At 42.1% G+C, this 20,464-nt stretch overlaps 2 protein-coding genes across 3 annotated transcripts in view; one reads left to right on the forward strand and one right to left on the reverse strand.

Moving 5' to 3' along the window:
- cdc42bpab (CDC42 binding protein kinase alpha (DMPK-like) b) overlaps positions 1 to 4,158 on the forward strand; it is a 124,936-nt gene extending 120,778 nt beyond the window's left edge. Inside the window, 1 exon segment of the mRNA XM_051937024.1 lies at positions 1,507 to 4,158. Coding sequence (XP_051792984.1) covers positions 1,507 to 1,638 — 132 coding nt within the window. The 3' untranslated portion in view covers positions 1,639 to 4,158.
- Positions 4,159 to 4,207: 49 nt separating this feature from the next.
- The window catches only part of fzd3a (frizzled class receptor 3a), a 50,413-nt gene continuing 34,156 nt past the window's right edge, over positions 4,208 to 20,464 (reverse strand). Inside the window, exons 4-9 of one of the 2 annotated variants that reach the window (XM_022193069.2) lie at positions 18,664 to 19,126; positions 18,285 to 18,584; positions 16,941 to 17,192; positions 9,887 to 10,035; positions 7,191 to 7,643; positions 4,208 to 6,349 (exon numbers count right to left, since the gene is read on the reverse strand). In XM_022193069.2, the coding sequence (XP_022048761.2) occupies positions 6,106 to 6,349; positions 7,191 to 7,643; positions 9,887 to 10,035; positions 16,941 to 17,192; positions 18,285 to 18,584; positions 18,664 to 19,126 (1,861 nt within the window). In that variant the 3' untranslated portion in view covers positions 4,208 to 6,105. The remainder of the gene's footprint in view (positions 6,350 to 7,190; positions 7,644 to 9,886; positions 10,036 to 16,940; positions 17,193 to 18,284; positions 18,585 to 18,663; positions 19,127 to 20,464) is intronic. The other variant, XM_051936586.1, reaches the window with a different exon arrangement.

The following is a 20,464-nucleotide window of genomic DNA, read 5'->3' on the forward strand; positions in this document are numbered from 1 at the left end:
AGACAATTATGAACCTCAAACCTGAACTGGAAGGAAAATCTACATGTTCACCCCATAAACAGCTGGATGACGTGTTTGTTTTTCTATAAGAGTAATAAACGTCATCCTGTCTGTGTCTGAGCCACATCATCATCCCTCCTCATCTGCCTGCATGTTTGTTTCCTCTCAGCTGATCATTTCTGGTCAATCATGTGCTGCTGATGTGGTGGAAGAAACGCCAACAGTCCTCCATCCCATAGACAGTATTATTGAAGAACAGATCACCTGTAGCGGCATCGACAGCTGTTAAAGTTCTGGTTTATTTCATATTAATGAGGCTCCATGTGTTGGCTACCTCTGCACTCCTTTCTTTTGTGGCTGAGATTCAAGGAAACAGTTTAGTTTGGGACCATTAGCACGAACTCCCTGCAGCTTTCCAAAGAAAACACATTTTTACCTGAATCTGACTGAAAATAAACAGATCAGCTGACTGGAGCAGACATGTTTCTAAATGCATTAGCTTTTACTGACCGGAGAACGTGTCCTGTGGTTATTAGATGGTGGAAATTGTCCAAGTCTGCCGTGGAGATAGAACTCAGTCAGAATTAGTATTTATTCAGGTCGTCTTCATGTCTTTTTGCCTCCATCTCATCAGTAAAAGTCAACCTCACATGTGAATAAAAAGGATAATATTAGATAATGTTCAGTCAGCCAGTAAGGGTTCAGTCCAGCTTTCAAAAGGTCACCTCTACACGGTGAAGTTCTGCTTATCTTCAGTTCGTAGACTGGAAAGATGACCGACTGAGACGCCATCCAGTAGTTCTTGGCCATAAATTTGGAATTTGTCCGTCACCACCTTCTTTTGAAACCAGATCTAACAGTTAATGTTGGGTTTGACTGAGAATTCAATACTTTGCCGTGGAAACTGTAGCAGCCTGTCATTAGTCCTAAAACATGGTCTGCTTTATCGTGTATTTTCCTCTAAATTGGGCCATAATTTACAAAATAAATTTCACATCTAATCCAAAAAGTCTTCAGACTAGCAAGTAGGACCATAAAGTCAGTAGGAAAATGTGTACTGTTATAAATCAAGTGAGAAGTCGGGTCTCTGAATCAATCTTTATTTTTTATAATCAGAAGAGTCGCCCTCTGCTGGTCATCAGAAAGAACGCAGGTTTAAAGGACTTTACTGACAGTTTGTCTTAAAACATTTAAAATGATTGACTTAAAACTTCTCTTTCTTCATGCTTTGTAACTTCCAGCTAAACACGTGTGTTCTGTGCAACATTTTCCAGAATCTCTGCAACAGAGGTGAAGTTAGCGTGATATTTAGAGCCACATTAATAGGAAGTAAACCAGAACATCACATATTTTATTAGTTACAGTCTACAGACAGAGAAAGTTTTATGATTCTGAATCAGGTTTATCTTATAGAAGGAAGCATCGTCTAATTTAGTTTTTTTTTTTTTCCTTTCCCGCTTTCTTCACCTCCACCTCCCTCTCTCTTCGTTTTTCTCCCCCCTCCAGGACTCAGACTCCCCCCGTCACTCCACGGCCTCCAACAGCTCCACCTTCAGCAGCCCTCCCAGTCCGGCCTCCCCTCACAAGACCAAGTCCCTGTCCCTGGAGAGCACAGACCGGATGGGCTGGGACACATGAGCCGCTGTTAGCCGCTAGTAGCTAGCTGCTAGCCGCTAGCCCACCTGTAACCCCACTGACCGACTGACCGACCGACCGACAGCACAGGACTCCACCTCCTCCACCGCAGCCTCACACGTCCTCCTGAACATCACCCCTCACCGCCCAGAGAACTGCACCTCCTCACCAACATCTGCCCCTCCTTACTGCCCCGCTTTGTCTCAGCGTTCTTCCACGACGGGGCAGAAAGAGTCTCTCTGAGGGGAGAAGCTATCATTAATTATGTGTGTGTGTGTGTGTGTGTGTGTGTGTGTGTGTGTGTGTGTGTTTGAGAGGCGTGTGCACGTGTTCATCCAGTACGACATCCCATCGATCGGCTCTTTTCGCCGCCAAACCGAAGCCGTCGAGCTTCACCGACTCCCCGTCAGAGACTAAACCTCACGATGCAACACTAAAAACCCAGAGGATTATTGTTGTTGTGGAGAGAATGATTTGTACCTGTACATAGGACCCGCTGGGTTTCAGGGGACGATATTTTAATTTATTTATCAGCCTTTAGACGAGGAAAGGGAGGTTTGCTTCAACTTCCCGCTGTTGCTTTGGGTGCTGCGAAAATTTAAAACGACGAAAAAGGAAAAAAAAAAACAAGAGAAAGGAAAGGAATGATTATTTTTTATGTTTTGCTCCTGATACTAAGTGCAGTGACTTTATACTATTTTTTATTTTGACCGCCAGCAGCAGCAGCATCATCACGACTGTGCTACTCTCTTCCTCATTGGTCCGGTGATCCGGCGGCTCGTCCTCCATCGTAGACGTTCGCTGTGCAACCAAACTCCCACCACAATAATGTACATAAGTAGAGAGTAATATATGATAAGGAAATACTATAGAGAACTACACGGAAAGAAAAAGAAAAATCCTCTTTGAATTTTATTTTTCTGAGTGATTTGGGGTTTGTTGTTTTCACACACACATAAAAAGCCATTTTAAACCACTTTTTTTTTTTTTTTACCGATTTTGTTTTTAGATTTGTTTTATATTTTATGTACGACACGCGTTGAGTGTGTGCGTTTGTGTGTTTTTGTTCTTCCACACTTGGTTTGTATGGACCGACACTACTGCCCGTACTGTAGAGTGAAACTTTTACCACAAACCTGCTTTGTTTTCACGCAGCAGATGCCTTTCGTCCTTTAGAATTGGTGCGTTTCCAATTTAAGCTCAATTTAACCAAAAAAAAAAAAAAAAAACGACGGAAAAAAGAGGGAGAATTAGTTCTTTTCTCACAGCCTTTGCTTCTCCTGAGGAATGTTTTCGATGATTTGTAAGAACTCTTGAGTTTAAAGTAAAATAAGAATGTAAACACTAAGAAAAACTAACGATAAGCTGCGAGAACGTCGGCACTTTGGGGAGGAGAACCTCAGCGCTGCCTCCTGCTGGAGTCTGGAACGTGAGCAGAACGTCTCCGGGCGTTTTTTCCTTTGGCAGAGCGTACAGAGCATTAAACGGCGTGACGGCTTCTGGCTGCAGAGGAGGGCGTTCACAGCCAAAAACCTCCGCTCATCTGCTTCGGTTTCGTTTGACGGCGTTTCAACCGAGGAATCGCAGAATTAGAAAATCTACCTAGGTGGTTCTGGTGTGGCGTTTTCTGGACGGTTTTTGGTCCTCGGAGCCTTTTGAGGAACATCCGGGTCCGTTTTATTCCATTTGTCTCGTCAGAAAGGGAAACAAAAAGTACTTTGGTCGTCATTCCTGCCCGTTTAAAACACTACAGAGTAGCTCTAAACAACCCATTCCACGTGTTTTTGTTTTGTATTTTATAAGAAGAGAGAAGGTTATTCCAGACATCGTAGAACACGTTTAAGCTCTCCTTTAGTTCCTGCTGGAGTTTATCTGTAGAATGTATTCGCTGGGGGGGGGAGGGCAGACCGTCTCAGCCTTGTGGCGTTTTAATATCGGCCGATGTACAGAAAAGAAAAGAAAAAAAATGCTCCCAGATGTTTAGAGGAGAAGGAAACTCAGGAAATGTCAGAACCAATGAATTCTTTTCATTTAGATGAGTGTTTTTTGGAGACGGACGGCAGGAAGACGGAGACAGACGAGGAGTTTGAGGGGTGAAGGGCGTCCGGTGGTCCGGCTGAGGTGCCACATTTAGAAAACTAAAAGATTCAAACGCCTTTGCATTTCAGTGAGGTCTTATCTACAGTACCTTCGATATTATTTTGCTCTTTCATATCATATTACACTTGTTTTCTAGGATTGCTTTGTAATAATTTGTACAGTTTTGCATGTTATAGATGTAATCATTTGTGGGTTTTTTTCGGTTTGTTGTTTTTCTTGCTCCTTTTTTGAACGGTTTGGGCGTTTTACTGAGGATAACCCACTACAGGTGATGTAGATTCTTTTTTGCACAAAAAAAATATTTAAGGTGTAAGGTCAAAACAAAAAATAATGTATGGAACTGGCTGCCACACTTACGTGGAGAACTCATTATATTAACCCGACTCCGATGTATTTCAATAAAGCGGAGGGCTGTTACAAATACTGACGTTACCGTGTCGTCATTTTCTTCTGCCAGAAACGTCTCGGTTCATTAGAAAAAAAAAGCTTTATTACAAATGAACAACAGTTTTTACATCTATGCACATTTTTCTGCCACTAGAGGAGATGTTGCTCTAACATTAAATCTGCAAACAGGACAAACTAACCGACTTTCACTCTAACTGGAGGGCGACTAACATCCGGAAAACTGTGACGACGTGTTCAGACAGAAAGCAGAGTCGGACGTCGCCTCCAAAATACCAGCTAGATGTAGGAGGATCTGGAGACTTTCATGGAGTAAAGGTCGCTTCATGTTAAACTTTCTCTTTTATCAGTTCCAGAAAACACCGAGGACTGCTGGGGAATGTTTTAAAAAGCTCTGAATCTACACTTCTCCCGTTTTTCCAGCGGTTTTCTTGAGGTGTCTCGAGCTTTTGGACGTAACACGGGACTTCTGGAGACTTCAGAGCTTCTCAAAGCTCCTCTAAGGGTTTCTGCCGAGCATTCATCTTAATTAAATCGATTTTGCAAAAAAAGTAAGGCCGTAAATGGGGTTAAAATCATTACATTAGATTCTCAGTGGCCTTAAAAATTCTTTCTGCAGTTTTCAAGAAAAATATTTGATGATCTATAATTCTAGACTGCAGTTCGTCAGATGTGTGCGTCTGCGTAAACATGCCATGCATTGGGATAATTGCTGGTGGCAATTAATCATTAAGAAGCATTAAATTTGGCTGATTTCTGCAGAAACCATCTAAAGTCTGACTTCAATTAAAATTCTTTTAATTATGATTTAGGAAAGAATCTCCTACGACAATCACTTGTTTCCGTCCACCCTTACGGACACGTGGAACATGAACTGGCCTTCATACAACTTTTCTATTTTGCTAGAACAACTCTTTCCATAAACGTGCAGCAGGGCGTATCGACACACAAACAGTCCTTACAGCGTAGCTACCACGGACCTTTTTACCTACAGACAGACGTCCAAGGACTTGGAGATGAAACTTCACGTTCTTGAAGGAAGGAAAACAATCCTGACATTCCAAAGTTTTTGATTGGCCACGAACAAAGGTCTTTTTAAATAAAATGTCACCTTTTGTTCATCCGTGCTTGTTAAGCTTCTGTTTTTGAAGCCAGATTTGTGATGAATTCTAAATCATTTCTACTCGGGTCTAGTAAACGGAAAGCCGGGAGAACTTGGAAAAACAAAACTTTGGAATATATTTTTTCAAAACAAACAAAAAAACTTCTTTCATGTCAAGCTTAGAAAACAAACAGACAAACTCTTGTTGTTTTCATGTGATTTTTTCCCTTTTTGTCTCGTTTGCATTTAGTTTCTGCGTCTCTTAAACCCTCTTTGCGTTCTGTCTGAACACACAGTCGTAAGGCAGGAGTTTGGATTCAGCTTTTTTTCCTCTATTTTAAGCCCTTTGCATTCAAAACTGTAAACCACAGATCCACACAGAGTTGCTCGGGTGCAATAAAGCACCTCGACAATAAAAAACGTTTGTAAAAAGGCTTTCTGTAAAGCTTTAGGAGACACACAGAGCCTCGGTGAGTTTCAAACTGGGTGTGAAAATGTTCCAATGTTTGTGAATAAAAGGGTTTTAAGTGGGCAGATGTTTAGAATCAGGGATGTCAGAGGTGAGGAGTAGTTAGAATACTCTGCTTCCTCCCTCCTCATTCAGTTCTATTCAGTCCTTTAAACAAAGTCCAGTAGAAAAACCATCCAGTGCGTCTGTCAGCGTCACGTTCAGTTCTCTGGCTCGGAAGTGAAGTTTGGGCGTTTAGATGACAGCATGAGGACAGAATCCATCCGAGAGGACGTTTTAAGGCAACATTTCCAGCCCTCAGTGAGTTCATCCTCCTCAGGATCCATCAGATAAAACAGTGGAGCTCCTCACACGTTCTGGAGCTTCTTAGAACAAGAATCTTCCTTAAATCGGTTCAGGCCGTCGCCCCGTCCTCCTCCAGGACTCTGTGGATCCCGTTTCCAGGGTGGGTGGCTCCGCTCAGGTCTCTGAAGCTGCTGTTCCTGGACTGGATCTCCAGCCGCTGGGTGGATCCGTGACGGGACAGACTGTCCAGCCGGTTGGTGCTGCAGTGTCTGGACTGGGATTGGTCGCTGAGCTTCGGCATGCTTCCGTACGGCAGCCGCTCGTCTGCAGCTCGGAAACTGGAGGCGGTGTATCTGTAGAGGTGGAGGGAAACAGGAATGAGCTCCAGGATGATCTTTATTCCACCTCAAATTATACAAAAGTTCTCGGCTGATCGTCTCATATTCATCAGAGATGAGTCTTCATTAATCCCAGGTGGGGAGATTTACAGGATTTTTGTATTAGAAAGTAAAACGTGAACATTTTTGGTCAACTTTTGGAGTTTCAGATTCTTGAAGAAGGCGGGGTCAGGACAATATTTGAGCAACGTTTGAAGTCTATAATAGAATGACACACACCAGTTATATGATAGCGTAAACTTGATTAAAAATAAAAACAAAGCTTTTATTTTTCGCTCTGAAAGGTTGATTTTTTTCCCAAAAATTGGCTCTAAATATCTAGACTTTGTCCAGTGACAGTCAGAGGCAAACTTTACAGACGTTTGTTACATTTTCCAGCACTGGGGGCATCACTGAGCAGATATTTTGGTGAAAACACTCCATCAGTGTCCTGACTGGAAGAATTATGTCTTACTGTTACTGGGCTAAAAAAAAACATTTTCCTGTGCTTCAAATCATTTTAAGAAAGTGGAATCACGAAGTACAGACATTTTTGACCAAAATTGCACCATCATATAACTGTTTTTACTATTCTATCACAGCAGGGGTGGACCGCTGAAGAACAGACGTTCATTTCAACGGTTCGTTCTGTAGATCTACTGTTTCTCAAGTTCAATCATTGATTGAAGAAAACGACACAAATCGAATCAATCCCACCTTCTTCAGGAATGTTTAACTCTAACTTCTGACTCCACGTGGTAAACTCAGTCTGTCATACTGAATCTAATCAGTTGTGGTCTTCCTGCAGATAACCGACCTGCCGTCTCTGGACCGGTGCAGGCTGCCGTGGTAGCTGCTCATCTTAGAGCGAGCGCTTCGGACCGACCCGGCCCGGCTGGTGCTGCCGCTAGGAGGCTCGTCCAGCATGGCCAGGTGGGTGGAGGAGGCGTGGGTGGAGGTGCCCTGGGTGGAGGTGCCCCTGGACTTCCTCACGATGGGCGTGTTGGGGTCCCGGAGCAGCAGCTGGGCGAAGTCGGGCTCCTGGAGGACCTGCCGGCTCTCGTTGACCATCCCACTGCAGCAGGGGAAGGAAGACGGAGGGGAGGAGGGTGAGGAGGAGGAGGAGGAGGAGGAGGAGGGGAAGGGGAGTGTCGGCAGGGAGAGGCGCAGGAGGGTGGGGAGGGAGAGGGGGAAGGTGGCGGGGTGAGGGGAGTGGTAGAAGAGGATGGAGGAGTGTGTGGAGCAGGCGGTGGGAGAGGGGGTTAATGCTCTGAGTTTGGAGGGGAGGGGGGTGGTTACAGAAGAGGCCTGAGTTCACCAAGAAACCCTCACAGCCTGAACTCCACCACAGAACATCCACAGAAACATTCACATCTTCCGCACACAGAAACAAATCGTCTGAGCAGAAAACAAGTCGTCTTCCACTGGATAATTACTGTCAGAACTGATTTAACTTCAGCAGATTGTCATTTCTAAACTACCATCCTGTAGTCAATGGATGTTAATGTGTCTCAGAAGGGTCCAAAGAAAACAACTAAAGAGATGAAACGACTAAAATCGGGTTAGAACCGTCATCTTCCAGGACGATGGAAACCAACAGTAGAACTCACGACTGTTTAATAGTGAAAGGAAGAACATTTCCACAGGGAGTGGGACTAAACAGCTGATCATCCTCATGTGAGGATGATCAGAACAAAAGGCTTCAGTTTGCTGTGGAGCATAAAGATTGGACTCTGGATCAATGGAAGAAGGTCATGTGGTCTGATGGGTCCAGATTTATCCTGTTCCAGAGTGATGGGGGCAGAACTTTAGGTCTGGTTTTGGTCCCGACTTTGTGCTGGTTTTTGATTTTTTAGGACTGGTTTCAGACTGGATTCTGAATGTTTTTTTAGACTGGTTTAGGTTTGGTTTTGGTCCTGGTTTTACAATGTCTTGGACTTTTTTAGGAGGACTTTGGGTTTGATTTTGGTCCAAGTTTAAAACTTTTGGAGGACGGGTTTCAGACTGGATTCTGACTGGTTCTGAGCTTTTTTTGGACTGGTTTAGGTTTGATTTTGGTTTTAGACCTTTTAAGGACTGTGTTTATGATGCCTTGGACTTTTTTAGGAGTAGCTCGGTTTGATTTTGGTCCTGGTTTTTGACTTCTTTAGGACTGGATTCTGACTGGTTTTTTTGGACAGGTTTAGGTTTGATTTTTCTCCTGATTTCAGACCTTTTAAGGAATGGTTCAGGACTGGTTTTATGATGTCTTGGACTTTTTAGGAGTAGCTCAGGTTTGATTTTGGTCCTGGTTTTTGACTTCTTGAGGACTGGTGTCAGACTTGGGCAGGTCTTGGACTCATCATCCACCCAGACCTCCAGCTGCTACCATCTCAGCTCTAAAAACACATTTCCACTGAATATGAAGCAGGTAGGTAAGAGTTTAGTAGAACTAGTTCCTCATTGCAGATGTGGGAACACAGAGCTCTAAAAGCAACGAACCCGACAGACAGCTGAGATTAAATCCTTTGAGTAGATGTAGAAAGGTAAGAAGACTATTTAAATTAAACGTCATGAATCTATCAGGTCAAATATGTCTAGTCCAACATTTTTAAAGTGCCTGTGTCTGGGATTTACTGATTATCAGCTTCATTTGTGAACAGAAAGATGTGAATATGTAAAGATGCCATCTGTATTTGTGTTCTAAACTACTGTTTTTTATTTCTACAGGCTTTAGACAGACGTGTCGTTCCAGGATCGTGTTCCCAGCTGATCTTTGTTCATCTAATCTTCATTCAATCAACCCACAGATGAAATGCTGTGCATGAGTTAAAAATACTGAGATAAAACCTATTTAAGAAGACATTTTGCAGCTAAAATGTTAATATTGTGTGTTTTAAATCTAATCCTATAAAGAAGGATTTCAAGAATTTCCTTCAGGATTATTAAAGTTTGATTTTATGTCATTGTTGATGTCCTACAGCTCGCTGAAGCATCAGAACATAACTAAGAATCACCTGCAAAGAAAGTATTTGTTTTTAAATAAAAGACATTAACCATGAGGGGGAAATTTACAAAGATCATATTCAACATTAAAAAAGCAGCTTTGTGCCAAAAATTCAATGTAAAATGCATCTTAAAAGAGCATTTCCTGTTTCAATGACAGAAGTAAAATACTGACCAAACTGTCCAAAATGAATCCTGTTTAAGGAGGTTATCCCTCACATTTAACTGAATATCTACAAATATCAACTCTATTTATGTTCTAAACTGTTCTTTCTTTATTTCTAAAAGCTTAAAACAGACGTTTCATTCCCAGATTATGCTCCCAGCTGATCTTTTATTCATCTAATCTTCATTTAATCTTCCGGCAGATGAAACGCTGTGCATGAGTTAAAAATATTCTATTTAAGAAACCTTTTAAAGACGGTTTGCTGCTAAAATGTTAATATTGTGTGTTCTATAAAGAAGGATTGTTAAAGTTTGATCTTATCTCACGCAAAGCCAGCAGATCAGGGAGGATTAAACACGTACTCTTTGCGTCTCTTGCCGTGGAAGAAGCTGGCCCACTCGAAGCAGGTCTTCTTGCTGCCCACCCAGAACACCGACGGGATCCCAACGATCAGCATCATCAGGTACTTGATGAGGAACAAGGCCAGGTCAGGACGGCTGGTCCGCTCCACCTGCAGGAAACACAACCAGGAGACATGAAGCTCTGTGGCTGAGATCACGGAGTTTGTTTGTGTGGGAGGAAAAGCTGGAGGTGGAAAGAGGGAAGAGGAGAAAGTTTTCAGCTAAAACGCCCACATAGACGCCTGAAGGGAGGAATGTAGAAGAAGTGACTGTGTGAGGAAACCTGATCATGAGAGGACTGAGCTGTGGTGAGCTTCAGGCAAAAACGATCTATTTTCAAACCCGGGTTTTATACAAAGCACTGATACTGTCTGAAACATACAGAACATGTCTGCTTCAGCTAAAAGAAACATGCAAAAGCCCTGAAACAGCACCAGAGAGTCCTGTATGTAAATATCAGCATGTATGAGCTCATTAAGGGTTCACGGCTGATAGACGGAGTGTGTTTGTTTACTCCACATCATCAGGAAGAACAGAGCTAGAGGCATAAACACACAGTTCATCTGACAGCTGATGATCACCAACAGTCATTCTTCTCTGCTGTTTATGTGCTTGAAAACAAATGATCTGTTCTGCTGCTGGCCTTTGTTCTCGTTCTGTTGATGTTCTCGTCACTTCTCTGGTTCGTGACCGCTGGCAAAGCTCCGTTCAGACAGATACTGAACCAAAAAAAGGCTTCAAATGTATGCTGGTTTAACAAAAAAAGAACTGTCAAAATTAAATCATTCATCAGAATTTCTTGAACTACTCATTTGTGACATGTTTCAGACTGAAACATGAACCAAACCATCCATCCATCCTCTATACACCGCTTTATCCTCACTAGGGTCATGGGGGGTGCTGCAGTCTATCCCAGCTGACTCGGGTGAAGGCAGGGGACACCCTGGACAGGTCACCAGTCTGTCACAGGGCTACATATACAGACACACAATCACACTCACATTCACACCTACGGACACTTTAGAGTAACCAATTAACCTCAGCATGTTTTTGGACTGTGGGAGGAAGCCGGAGTACCCGGAGAAAACCCACGCATGCACAGGGAGAACATGCAAACTCCATGCAGAAAGATCCCAGGCCGGGATTTGAACCAGGATCTTCTTGCTGCAAGGTGAAAGTGCTAACCACTGAGCAGCCTGAACCAAACCAAATTAGTTTATTTTTAAATATACTTTTGCACTAGATTCTGTAAAAAGCAACAGATTCTGTGCTCCCTGTCACAACTGTGAAGCCATTAGAGATTATTTTTCTAAAACTAATAAACATGAGGTCAAATAGAAGGAACAGTTTTCAATCCTGCAGTCCCACGACAACAAGAATAAAGTTTGTGAACAAAAACTAAATCTGCTGCTGGATTCCATTAAAGTCCTAATAAATGATAATAAAGTGTGATACTAAAGGTTTGTGGTGCTAAAAATCTCAAAGTAACGATATCAAGTTGAACATCTGGATGGAGGCTGACAAAAGTTGACCTCCCTTCATTTCTCTGGAGCGACTCCATGGATTTTAGGGATGCTGGTTAAAGATCAGGGGCCTCATTTATAAAACATTGTGTAGGATCCATACTAAAGTTTGCGTACGCCGAAAATCTGAAATGTGCGTATGCCCTTCACCCCTGATCTATAAAACTGTGCGTAACCACAGCTGCACGCAATTTCCCCTTAATAATCACACACCAGCTGGAAGATTGCACAGGTGGATCCACCTCACATCCCGCCCACAACACACCCACATTTTACCATGAATGGTCAATGCAAAGTAATTCATGAATGTATCTGTATATAAATAAGCTGCTGATCCACGGCATTTTACGCAGCGCCCCCTGCAGTCTTTTCCCTGCTGTGCGTCAGGATGAATGAATCATGTGTTGACCCAGGACACCCTGCCACTGAATTTGCTATGATCATGTCCGATGTACAAATAATTTGTAAACTGATTGAATGTACATTTTTTCGGTTCACAGACAAATTCATTTTCACTCGGGGGTTGTGGTGTGAAGCATGTGTGCCTGTACAGGACTGATTAATGGTTGGACGCTCATCCCATTCGGCCACATATGGATAAATAAACAAAATTATTTACTTTTTTTTTTTTTGCCTTTTTACTGTGATAGTTGCAGTGAAGGGGGAGACCGCCACCCACCTCCCCTCCCACTCTCTGCCTTGGCTCCACCTTGACTCCACCCATGTGGTCACTTGGAAACTACGAAGTCAAAGGGACGACGAGTTTATTTCTTTTTATCTGATCTGTAGCTCAGTGAGTTAAGGGTTTGCCTATGGTGCTGCAGGTTTGTGGTTCAAGACTAGACCCTTCTTAAATTTTCTGAAAAACTGAGACAAAAAGAAAACCAGCAGTGGTAGGTCTTGAACCTGCTACCTTCCACTTGGTGGTCTCTCTTCTTATCCCCCTGAACTACTCGCTCAGATACTAATTACTCTTTTTTTGCGCATTTATCATCGATTTTTTGTCGTTTTTGAGTTTGTTTTTTTTAACTCGAGTCTCGTCTCAACTGTTTTTCTCAGGAGGTCGAACTTCAGTTTTTTGCTTTTCAGTACTTTAAATTGGGATACAGGTATTAGTAGTCATTCCAATGGTAGTATTATGTATGTTTTGTTCTTTTTGAAATGTTAGTTGTTAAAGGTGACAACCTTCAAAAAGTGTAAAGGTATAACTTAGGTATACCTAACTGCTATAACTGCTGGAAGCTGCAAGCCAACGCCTAAAGAACAAAGTAAAGCAACGGAGCCAAACCCGGTTCAGTGAAGAGAAGCAGAGGAAATGTTTGACTGCAGACATAAAGCAGGAAGACACTGAGCTGCTCAGGTGTTCCTGATAACACCAAGCAGCCACCTGGACAGCCAATAGGAACACAGCTTACTGGAAGTCCAGAGGGCTGGCTTAGTGAAGGAAATTTAGTTTAAAGTTGAAGGAGAAAGTTAAAAAAAAAAACCTTTTTAAAAGCAAGAGGTCGGTAGCAGCTTTCATTTTGTCTTACAACTTTTTGGTGGCCCCCCAAAATATCTGTTGTATCCCCCCACCCCAACCCCACTGGTTCAACTGTTTACATTTTTCAGATTTAGGCATTGTTAACGATGTCTATAAATTGGTTTGGGTTGTTCAGTCATTTTCTTATGTTCTGCACTATATTTTAAGATTTACAGTTCTATAAAAAGTTATAAATAATGTTGCCAAAATGTTTTTTGAACTGAATTTATTTGGTTTCGATAGTCAGTTATTGGTTACATGCAGATGCTAATAAAACTAGTAGGTTACATCAACATATAGTTTGGCACTAATTCAGGTTTGACATTATGATGTTCTGGACCTTTGCTTTAATACATTTTCTCAGACTGGACCACTTTGAATTTTAGTTGAATCCCCCTGCTCTACTGGATTGCAATTGTTTTTTTTTCCAACTTGTCAACAAGTCTGTATGGGTCTCTAGGGATGTTTTTTAATTTTTGTTCTGAAAATCCGACCTCTCTGTCAGTTTTTTTGTCAAAATTAGTGCTTGATTCAGTCAACAGATAATCTTGTGGGCCGGTCTGGGCCAAAAATGCCAAAGCTGATTTTTTGCCCCAGTCCACCCCTGACTAGGACACACTGCTCTGTCAGAATTATAAAACTTCTACTGTCTGTAGTGTGAACTGAGCCCTCTGGAGGCTTCAAGCTGGGTCTGTCTGCCTGCCTGTCCGTCTGTCTGTCTATCTAGAACAGCTCTAAAACCAGAGCTTATACCGTTGTGGTGAAACGAACCTTCTTTGCAGTAATTTCAGCTGAAACACTGACAGATGTGGGGACATGTAAGACTTCTAATAATTTGCTAAAAAGGGGCATAAAATGAGATAAGATGATAAAAATAAAAACAGAGCTATGAACATGAATCCAGACAGAAATAACGTGAGTTGTTTCAGACTGAAGTTGAGTCGACCTCAGAGCTGCTGTGCTGCTTTCTGCCATAGCAACAGCACCACAGATGGCCCAGCGATCCACAGAAACACTATCTCCTGCTCTGTCCTCCTGTTTCTCACACACACAGCCACACACAGATGCAGTCCTGATGGCCTCATTATGAGTGGGCCGGGCGGAGAGCCCCGAGGCTCTCAGATACTCAGATACACTCATTACAGCTGGGAGATAAGAGACTGAATGGAGGGCTGCAGCTAGCATCCTGATTACAGCCAGTATGTCAGCGACCACGACTACACAGCAGCTCCACCGTCAACCTCAGTGGACGTCAAGTAGATGGGCGCAGTTTGTTAAAACCTGGTCTAAAATTAAACTGAATGCAGCCTTTGTCCGGTCATAGATGGTTTGAGTCACTAACTGTCTGTGGTTGAACATCAGAGGAGTTCTGAGCCTCGGGGAAGGCTTTTAAGATAAATATAGTGAGGCACTTTGAGTCTGCTGATGCACGCGATGGACTGTGTGCATGAAAACGTACGGTATGAGCGAGCCTCCAGGAGCAGAGTTTGATTTTACAGCTAGAAGCATCTCTAAAACGCTCCACGGTGTCCGGTGTAAATGCAGCAGCTTGTGTTCAGATGTTCTGTAGCTGTGATGTGCAGCAGCTTGACCTGGGCGACCTCCTCCTCCCTCAGCAGAAACACCCTGGATTACTGCACCACACTGCTCTCTTACACAATGCAGTGTTTACGGGGCAGATTAAGAGCACGACTTTACGGCACAATGCATGAATGAGGCCGTCTCTTTACACGGCTGAAGCTTCGGTACGGCACGGAGGCCAAAATTCACATTTACTGACTCATTTAGGTTAACCCTCCTGCTGGCCTCATTTATGGCACCAAAAAATATTAAAAATAATATATATCTGCAAAAAAATTTCTGAAAATTTCTGAAAATTTGCAAAACCTTCAGGAAGAAAATTCCAATAATTCCTTCAAATTTTCCCTGAAAAGTTTCATTTTTTTAAAAAAATCCCCCAAATGTGGCAAGAAAATTCTTGTAAATATTTTCAAAAAAATGAGTAAAAATCTTCCAAAAAAATCATAAAAATATCTAAAGTCATTACATATATATCAGTAAAACTTCTGATGTTTTCTTGAAGAACATTCAGAAAATATCAACCAAAATCCAGTGAAAATCGCTGGATTTTGGTTGATTTTTTTTGCTAATGTTCTTAAGAAACATTTTTAACATTTCTTTTTTTCCACCAAAAAATGTTCTAAGATTTCCCAAAAATATTGAAAATGTGGACATCAGAAGTTTCACTGTAAAATATATATTTGTCCACATTTTCAGACTTTAAAACGGGTCAGTTTGACCTGCAGGAGGGTTAATAAACAGCAGCGTGATCTAAGACTGGATGTTAATTCTACTAATGTGAATTCTGTTGGACTTGTAGAACAACATGTAGACTCTGCAGCTCTGTAGAGGCGGATGTATGATTGCAGGTGCTCACGTGGGAGGAACATAAGACAGGAGAGAGTTTGAATTATTAACAGCTCTATTCTATGAGCTGCTGATGCTGGAGGCTACTACAGCTCTGTGAAACATCTCAGCCACTAAAGACAAACAGCAGCAGAGTGAAGGTATTAGCCTCCCGATCTGTGTTGTCTTTAAACATATGCAGCATCCGGTTTTATTCAGGACACACAACCTCTCTAAATGTCTTTCTCTCCAATGTCCTGGGATTCAGACACATCTGGCACTTAGCAGCTTTCTTTCTCCCAGCTGTTACCTCCTGCTTCGTCTTCAAGCTTCCTTGCAAAAGTCCCGGTAGGACGTTTAAAGTGAAGGAGCATCTGTCCTCACTGCCATGAACGTCAGAGAATAAACTCATCAGAATCTCAGTCATTAGAACCTCCATCTTCCTGGTCGGCCACGTGAACAAAGAATGATCAGTTCATTGTTGAAATGAATGAAATACAGGAGATGTTTATCCAGCTACTGATCAAATAGTGCTGGACCACTGACGCTGCAAAATATCGTTCTGCCACCAAACAGGCTGACATTTCAAAGCAAATAAAGTTAACACCAGCTTACTGAAACCGGTCCTCCAGAGGGTCCAATCCAGCCCTCGAAGTGTAAAAATCACAGAGAAGACATTAACTGCAGATTGTAAATTAGTAAAACTATAAATGTGAAATCAATTCCAGACTAAGTTGTTTGGATCATAAAGTAAAATATTAGATTGTTCTTTGTTCTTTTGTCGTTTTGCGTCTCATTTTTGTAATATTTTGTCTGTTTTTGTTGGTTTTTTTGTCTGACTTTTGTCATCTGTCTCATTTCTCTCGTTTTGTTTCTCGTTTTTGTCGTTTTGTGTTTCCTTTTTGTCTCGCTTATCTTGTTTGTCTATTTTTTTGACGATTTGTTTCTTTTTTGTCATTTTTGCCTCGTTGTTGACCATTTTTTGTTGCTTTGTAACTTTTTGATAAAATTTTTGGTTTCTTTCTCGTTTTGTGTTGTTTGTCTCATTTTTTGTCATTTTGTTTCTCATTTTTTCGTGTTGAATCTCATTTTTGCAATAGTTTGTTTTGTATTTGTTGTCTTTTGTGTTTTTTTAAAGTAAAATACTTTATCATTCAGTTCCAGATACCTGTGACTGAATGTTTTTTTTCCTTTGTAAACACTCTTTGATCAATTTTTTTGTAGAAAACCTGTCACAAATTCAGTCATTTTAGGTTACAACACTCTCAAAAAATGCCTGCGAAATCCTGGAGGGACTGAAATTAGTATAACATTTCCTATAAAATCTCATTCCTTCCATTTTTATGTTATCCATCCCTACACCATGTATTCTTTTTAAAAAAGAAGGTAGAATCTGAGAACATGCAGGCAACTACTATTAGCTTTAAACTCTAAACATATATTTCAGCCTAGAAGTAGAAACTTGTTCTGTACTTACACTGGGTTTTACTAGTCAAACAGTACATCCTGCCTATTACTAATGACATGTCATAATACAAGCAGGTGACATACTTAGGTATCCTACCTGATAGGGACAGGGGATGTGGTAGTCTCGACACTTCTCCTGGACCCACGTCGTCTCCCAGACGGCTCTGTAGCTGTTCTCGTAGAGGTAACAGGCCAGAACGGTCAGCAGAGGAACCAGGTAGAGCACGGAGAACACGCCGATACGAATCATGAACTTCACCAGCTTCTCCTGGTTCTCCTTCTCCAGCGGGATCTCCATGCGGACTCGGTTCAGAGCGGCAATACCTGCCAGCAGCAGCGCCACACCGACCTGTGACGGCGTGAGAGTGGGTGTGTTAGCGTCAGAAATGAACGTATGAGGCAAGATAAGATGAAATAAGATAAGAAAAATAAGATAAGAAAAGACAAGATAAAATAACATGAGACAAGATAAGATAAAGCAAGATGAGATAACATAAGATAAAATAAGATAAGATAAAACAAGACAAAATAAGATAAAATAAGAAAATAAGATAAGATCTACTTAATTCGTCCCAGAGGAAAATATTTAGACAGAGTACAATAAACAATAAACAAGGGTTAGTGGAATATAGACAATTACACAGATTGTCTCATACAATAAACAAACTCTGCATATATATATGTGTGTGTGTGTGTGTGTGTGTGTGTGTGTGTGTGTGTATATATATAGTTATGATATATAGTTACTAGTAAAATAGAAATAACAAAAAATGCAAAGTACAAAATGTAAATTTCTGAAAGTGTTTGAAGTGTCTCAGTGTGTTAAGTGTCTAAAGTGTGTGTAGTATCTAGAAAAAATAAGAATTAAAATAAGAAAAAAATTAAAATAAAATAAGAAAAATAAAATAATATAGCACGAGTACAAGATGTAAATACTAACAACAATAAATATTAACAGAAAATGAGTTTATGTGAACATTTGCATTGCACTGAATATATGTGAAAGAACCTGGTAATTTACAACCAAAATTAAAACTAGATGAGCCCTCAGTAGAGGGCAGAACCACGCCCTCTACTGGCGAAAACCCTGTCCTCCCTATACAAATGATGCAATATGTATCAATTTCGATCATCGTACGTATCTCCCTCCCTACTTGATCTGCTGACCTGTAACTCCACAACTGAGCAGGGAACCTTAGACTGATCTTCAGTGCCAAGTTTGATTATCCTGACTTCATCACTTGCAGAGATATCGGAACGGACATAGCCACATACATACATACATACATACTTACCCAGCCAGATACCGCACTGAATGCAGTAACCCCGCTGACGTTCGTCAGGCGTGGTTAAATATCATTGTTCAGATATAGGTTATTGTACAGCATATAAGCCAGAAATGAGTGTGTGTGCAATATTTTGTAAAAATACTCGTCCTCACCACTACATCCAGTCCCAGTGGAGCCAGCAGGAACCAGCGCAGAGCTGTCAGGTTATAGAGCCCAACGAAACAAACGCCGCTGACGCTGTCTCCCTCGATCTTGTTCATGGCCAGCAGAGTGACGGTGAGGACTCCGGGAACGCCCCAGGCACAAGCATGGAAGAGGAGGGCCTTCTTCTCTATGGCTTCACTGCCCCACTTTGGAACAGCAGCCAGGAACCAGGTGATGGTCAGAATAACCCACCAGACGCTGCCGGCCATGGTGAAGAAGTACAGCACCATGAAGAGCAGAGTGCAGGCCTGGGAGAGGAGAACTAAACGTTATTATCAGGGAGAAGGCAGCAGAACACCAGGAGAAAACACAAAGAGAAGAACGGACCTTATTATGGGAGCCTTGAGTCACCGTCGAAGCCCTGAACCTCCCGGGACTCGATGCGTTGCAGGAAACTCTGTCCTCCAGCAGGAATCCCAGGAAGAACACCAGGGACACCATCATGTAGCACACAGCGTAGAAAATAATCGGTCGCTCCGGGTAGCGGAACCGAGACACGTCGATGAGGAACGTCAGGAAGGTGAAGAGGGTGGCGGACAGGCAGACGATGGAAACCACCCCAATGAAGTAGCGGGCGAATGCGAGCTCCTCTCGGGTGAAGTACATGTTGGGGCACGGGGGGGAGCAGTCACGGACCCCCATGAAGGAGTAGCCGAGCTCAGGGTCGATCTTCAGCTCGCGGGGACACCAGAAGCCGTAGTCTCTCTGGACGGAGATGGGCGAGTCGGTGGTGTCCGAGCCGGACAGGAGGTCCACAGGACGGGGGTAGGGCTCGTCACAGTCCGGGAACCTGGCAGGAGACGAGAGGGGGGTGACCCTGGGGTATTTTCAGCTGTTAAGCCTTTAACAACAACCTGCACATGTTGTCGACGTTATAAAATAACCAACCACATTCAGAAGCTTTTCAAACTGCTGGAGATATTTTTCTACCTTCCAGAGAGGAAAGGAGAAGAACTTGCAAAATTTGTACTCATTTTTAAAAAATATTTACAAGCATCTTCTTACCAAATTTGGGGGATTTTTTTTAAAATAAACTTTTAAAGGTAACTTTGAAGGAATTATTGAAATTTTCTTCCTGAAGGTGCAGCAAATGTTCAGACAAGGAAACAATATTTTTTGGTGCCCGTGAATGAAGACAACAGGAGAGTTAAACAACAAAATTATCAAATTCATAGACTGTGAATGTTAGCATTTTTTTGTAGCCCGATTAGTGATACAGTCGAATAGTCTTTTATGCTTGGGAAGGTTTTCTAACTGAGTGGAATGACCTGAAAGCAGCAGTCACGTTACAGGTGATTGCGTTCTCTGAGAATTTTCTGTATCGCAGCATACGCTTATACATTCTTTATTAAAGGAAAGAAGACAATGCACAAGAATCCACAATGCCAAAAAGTGACAACGTCCACAGCAGACTCACTTCCACTGGCCACATAATTACAAAGTTTAGTTTAATTCTTTCAACAGCATCTTTTTCACTGTCATCATTAATTGTCCTTCACAGATTTCCTTGACCTCATGATGTTTCCCACTGAGGACAAAGAAAAGAACATTCAGCTGCAACCACTGTCGTCAAGACAAGTTTCTGAAAACTTTAGAATGCAGTGTTTTTGTTGTTGTTTTCTTGTTGTTACCTCTGCCAAGGAGGTTATGTGACACTCGGCATTTGTGTGTGTGTCTGTCTGTCTGTCTGTTAGCAAGATAACTCAAAAACGCCTGGGCAGATTCACATGAAATTTTGAGGGGATGGAGACTATGGTAAGAGGAAGAGCTGATTTAATTTTGGTGGCAATCCGGAAAGGATCCTGGATTCTGGATCACTTTGAATATTTTAGTATGTTTCAGTATGTGGTCCAAAATACGACAAAAACATTATCGGTTAGTATGTCGTTCAACAAATTGGAGCAAGGTGTCCAGATAGCTCAACTGGTTAAGAAGGTGATTTGTAAACGGAACTGTGTCAGAGACGCAGGTTCGATTCCAGCTCATAACCCTTTAGTGCATGGGTTTCCTGTTTTCTTCTCGATCCTTGGCGGAGGTCTGCACTCTCTGAGTGCTTTTCTAGTTTGTTAGTCTGCACTGGCCGTGGCCGTCATAGTTTAGTATGATGTCCGAAAATGGACAAAAACGT

The sequence above is a fragment of the Acanthochromis polyacanthus genome, chromosome 16, assembly GCF_021347895.1.
Source record: "Acanthochromis polyacanthus isolate Apoly-LR-REF ecotype Palm Island chromosome 16, KAUST_Apoly_ChrSc, whole genome shotgun sequence".
In the NCBI taxonomy this organism is placed as follows: Eukaryota; Metazoa; Chordata; class Actinopteri; family Pomacentridae; genus Acanthochromis; species Acanthochromis polyacanthus.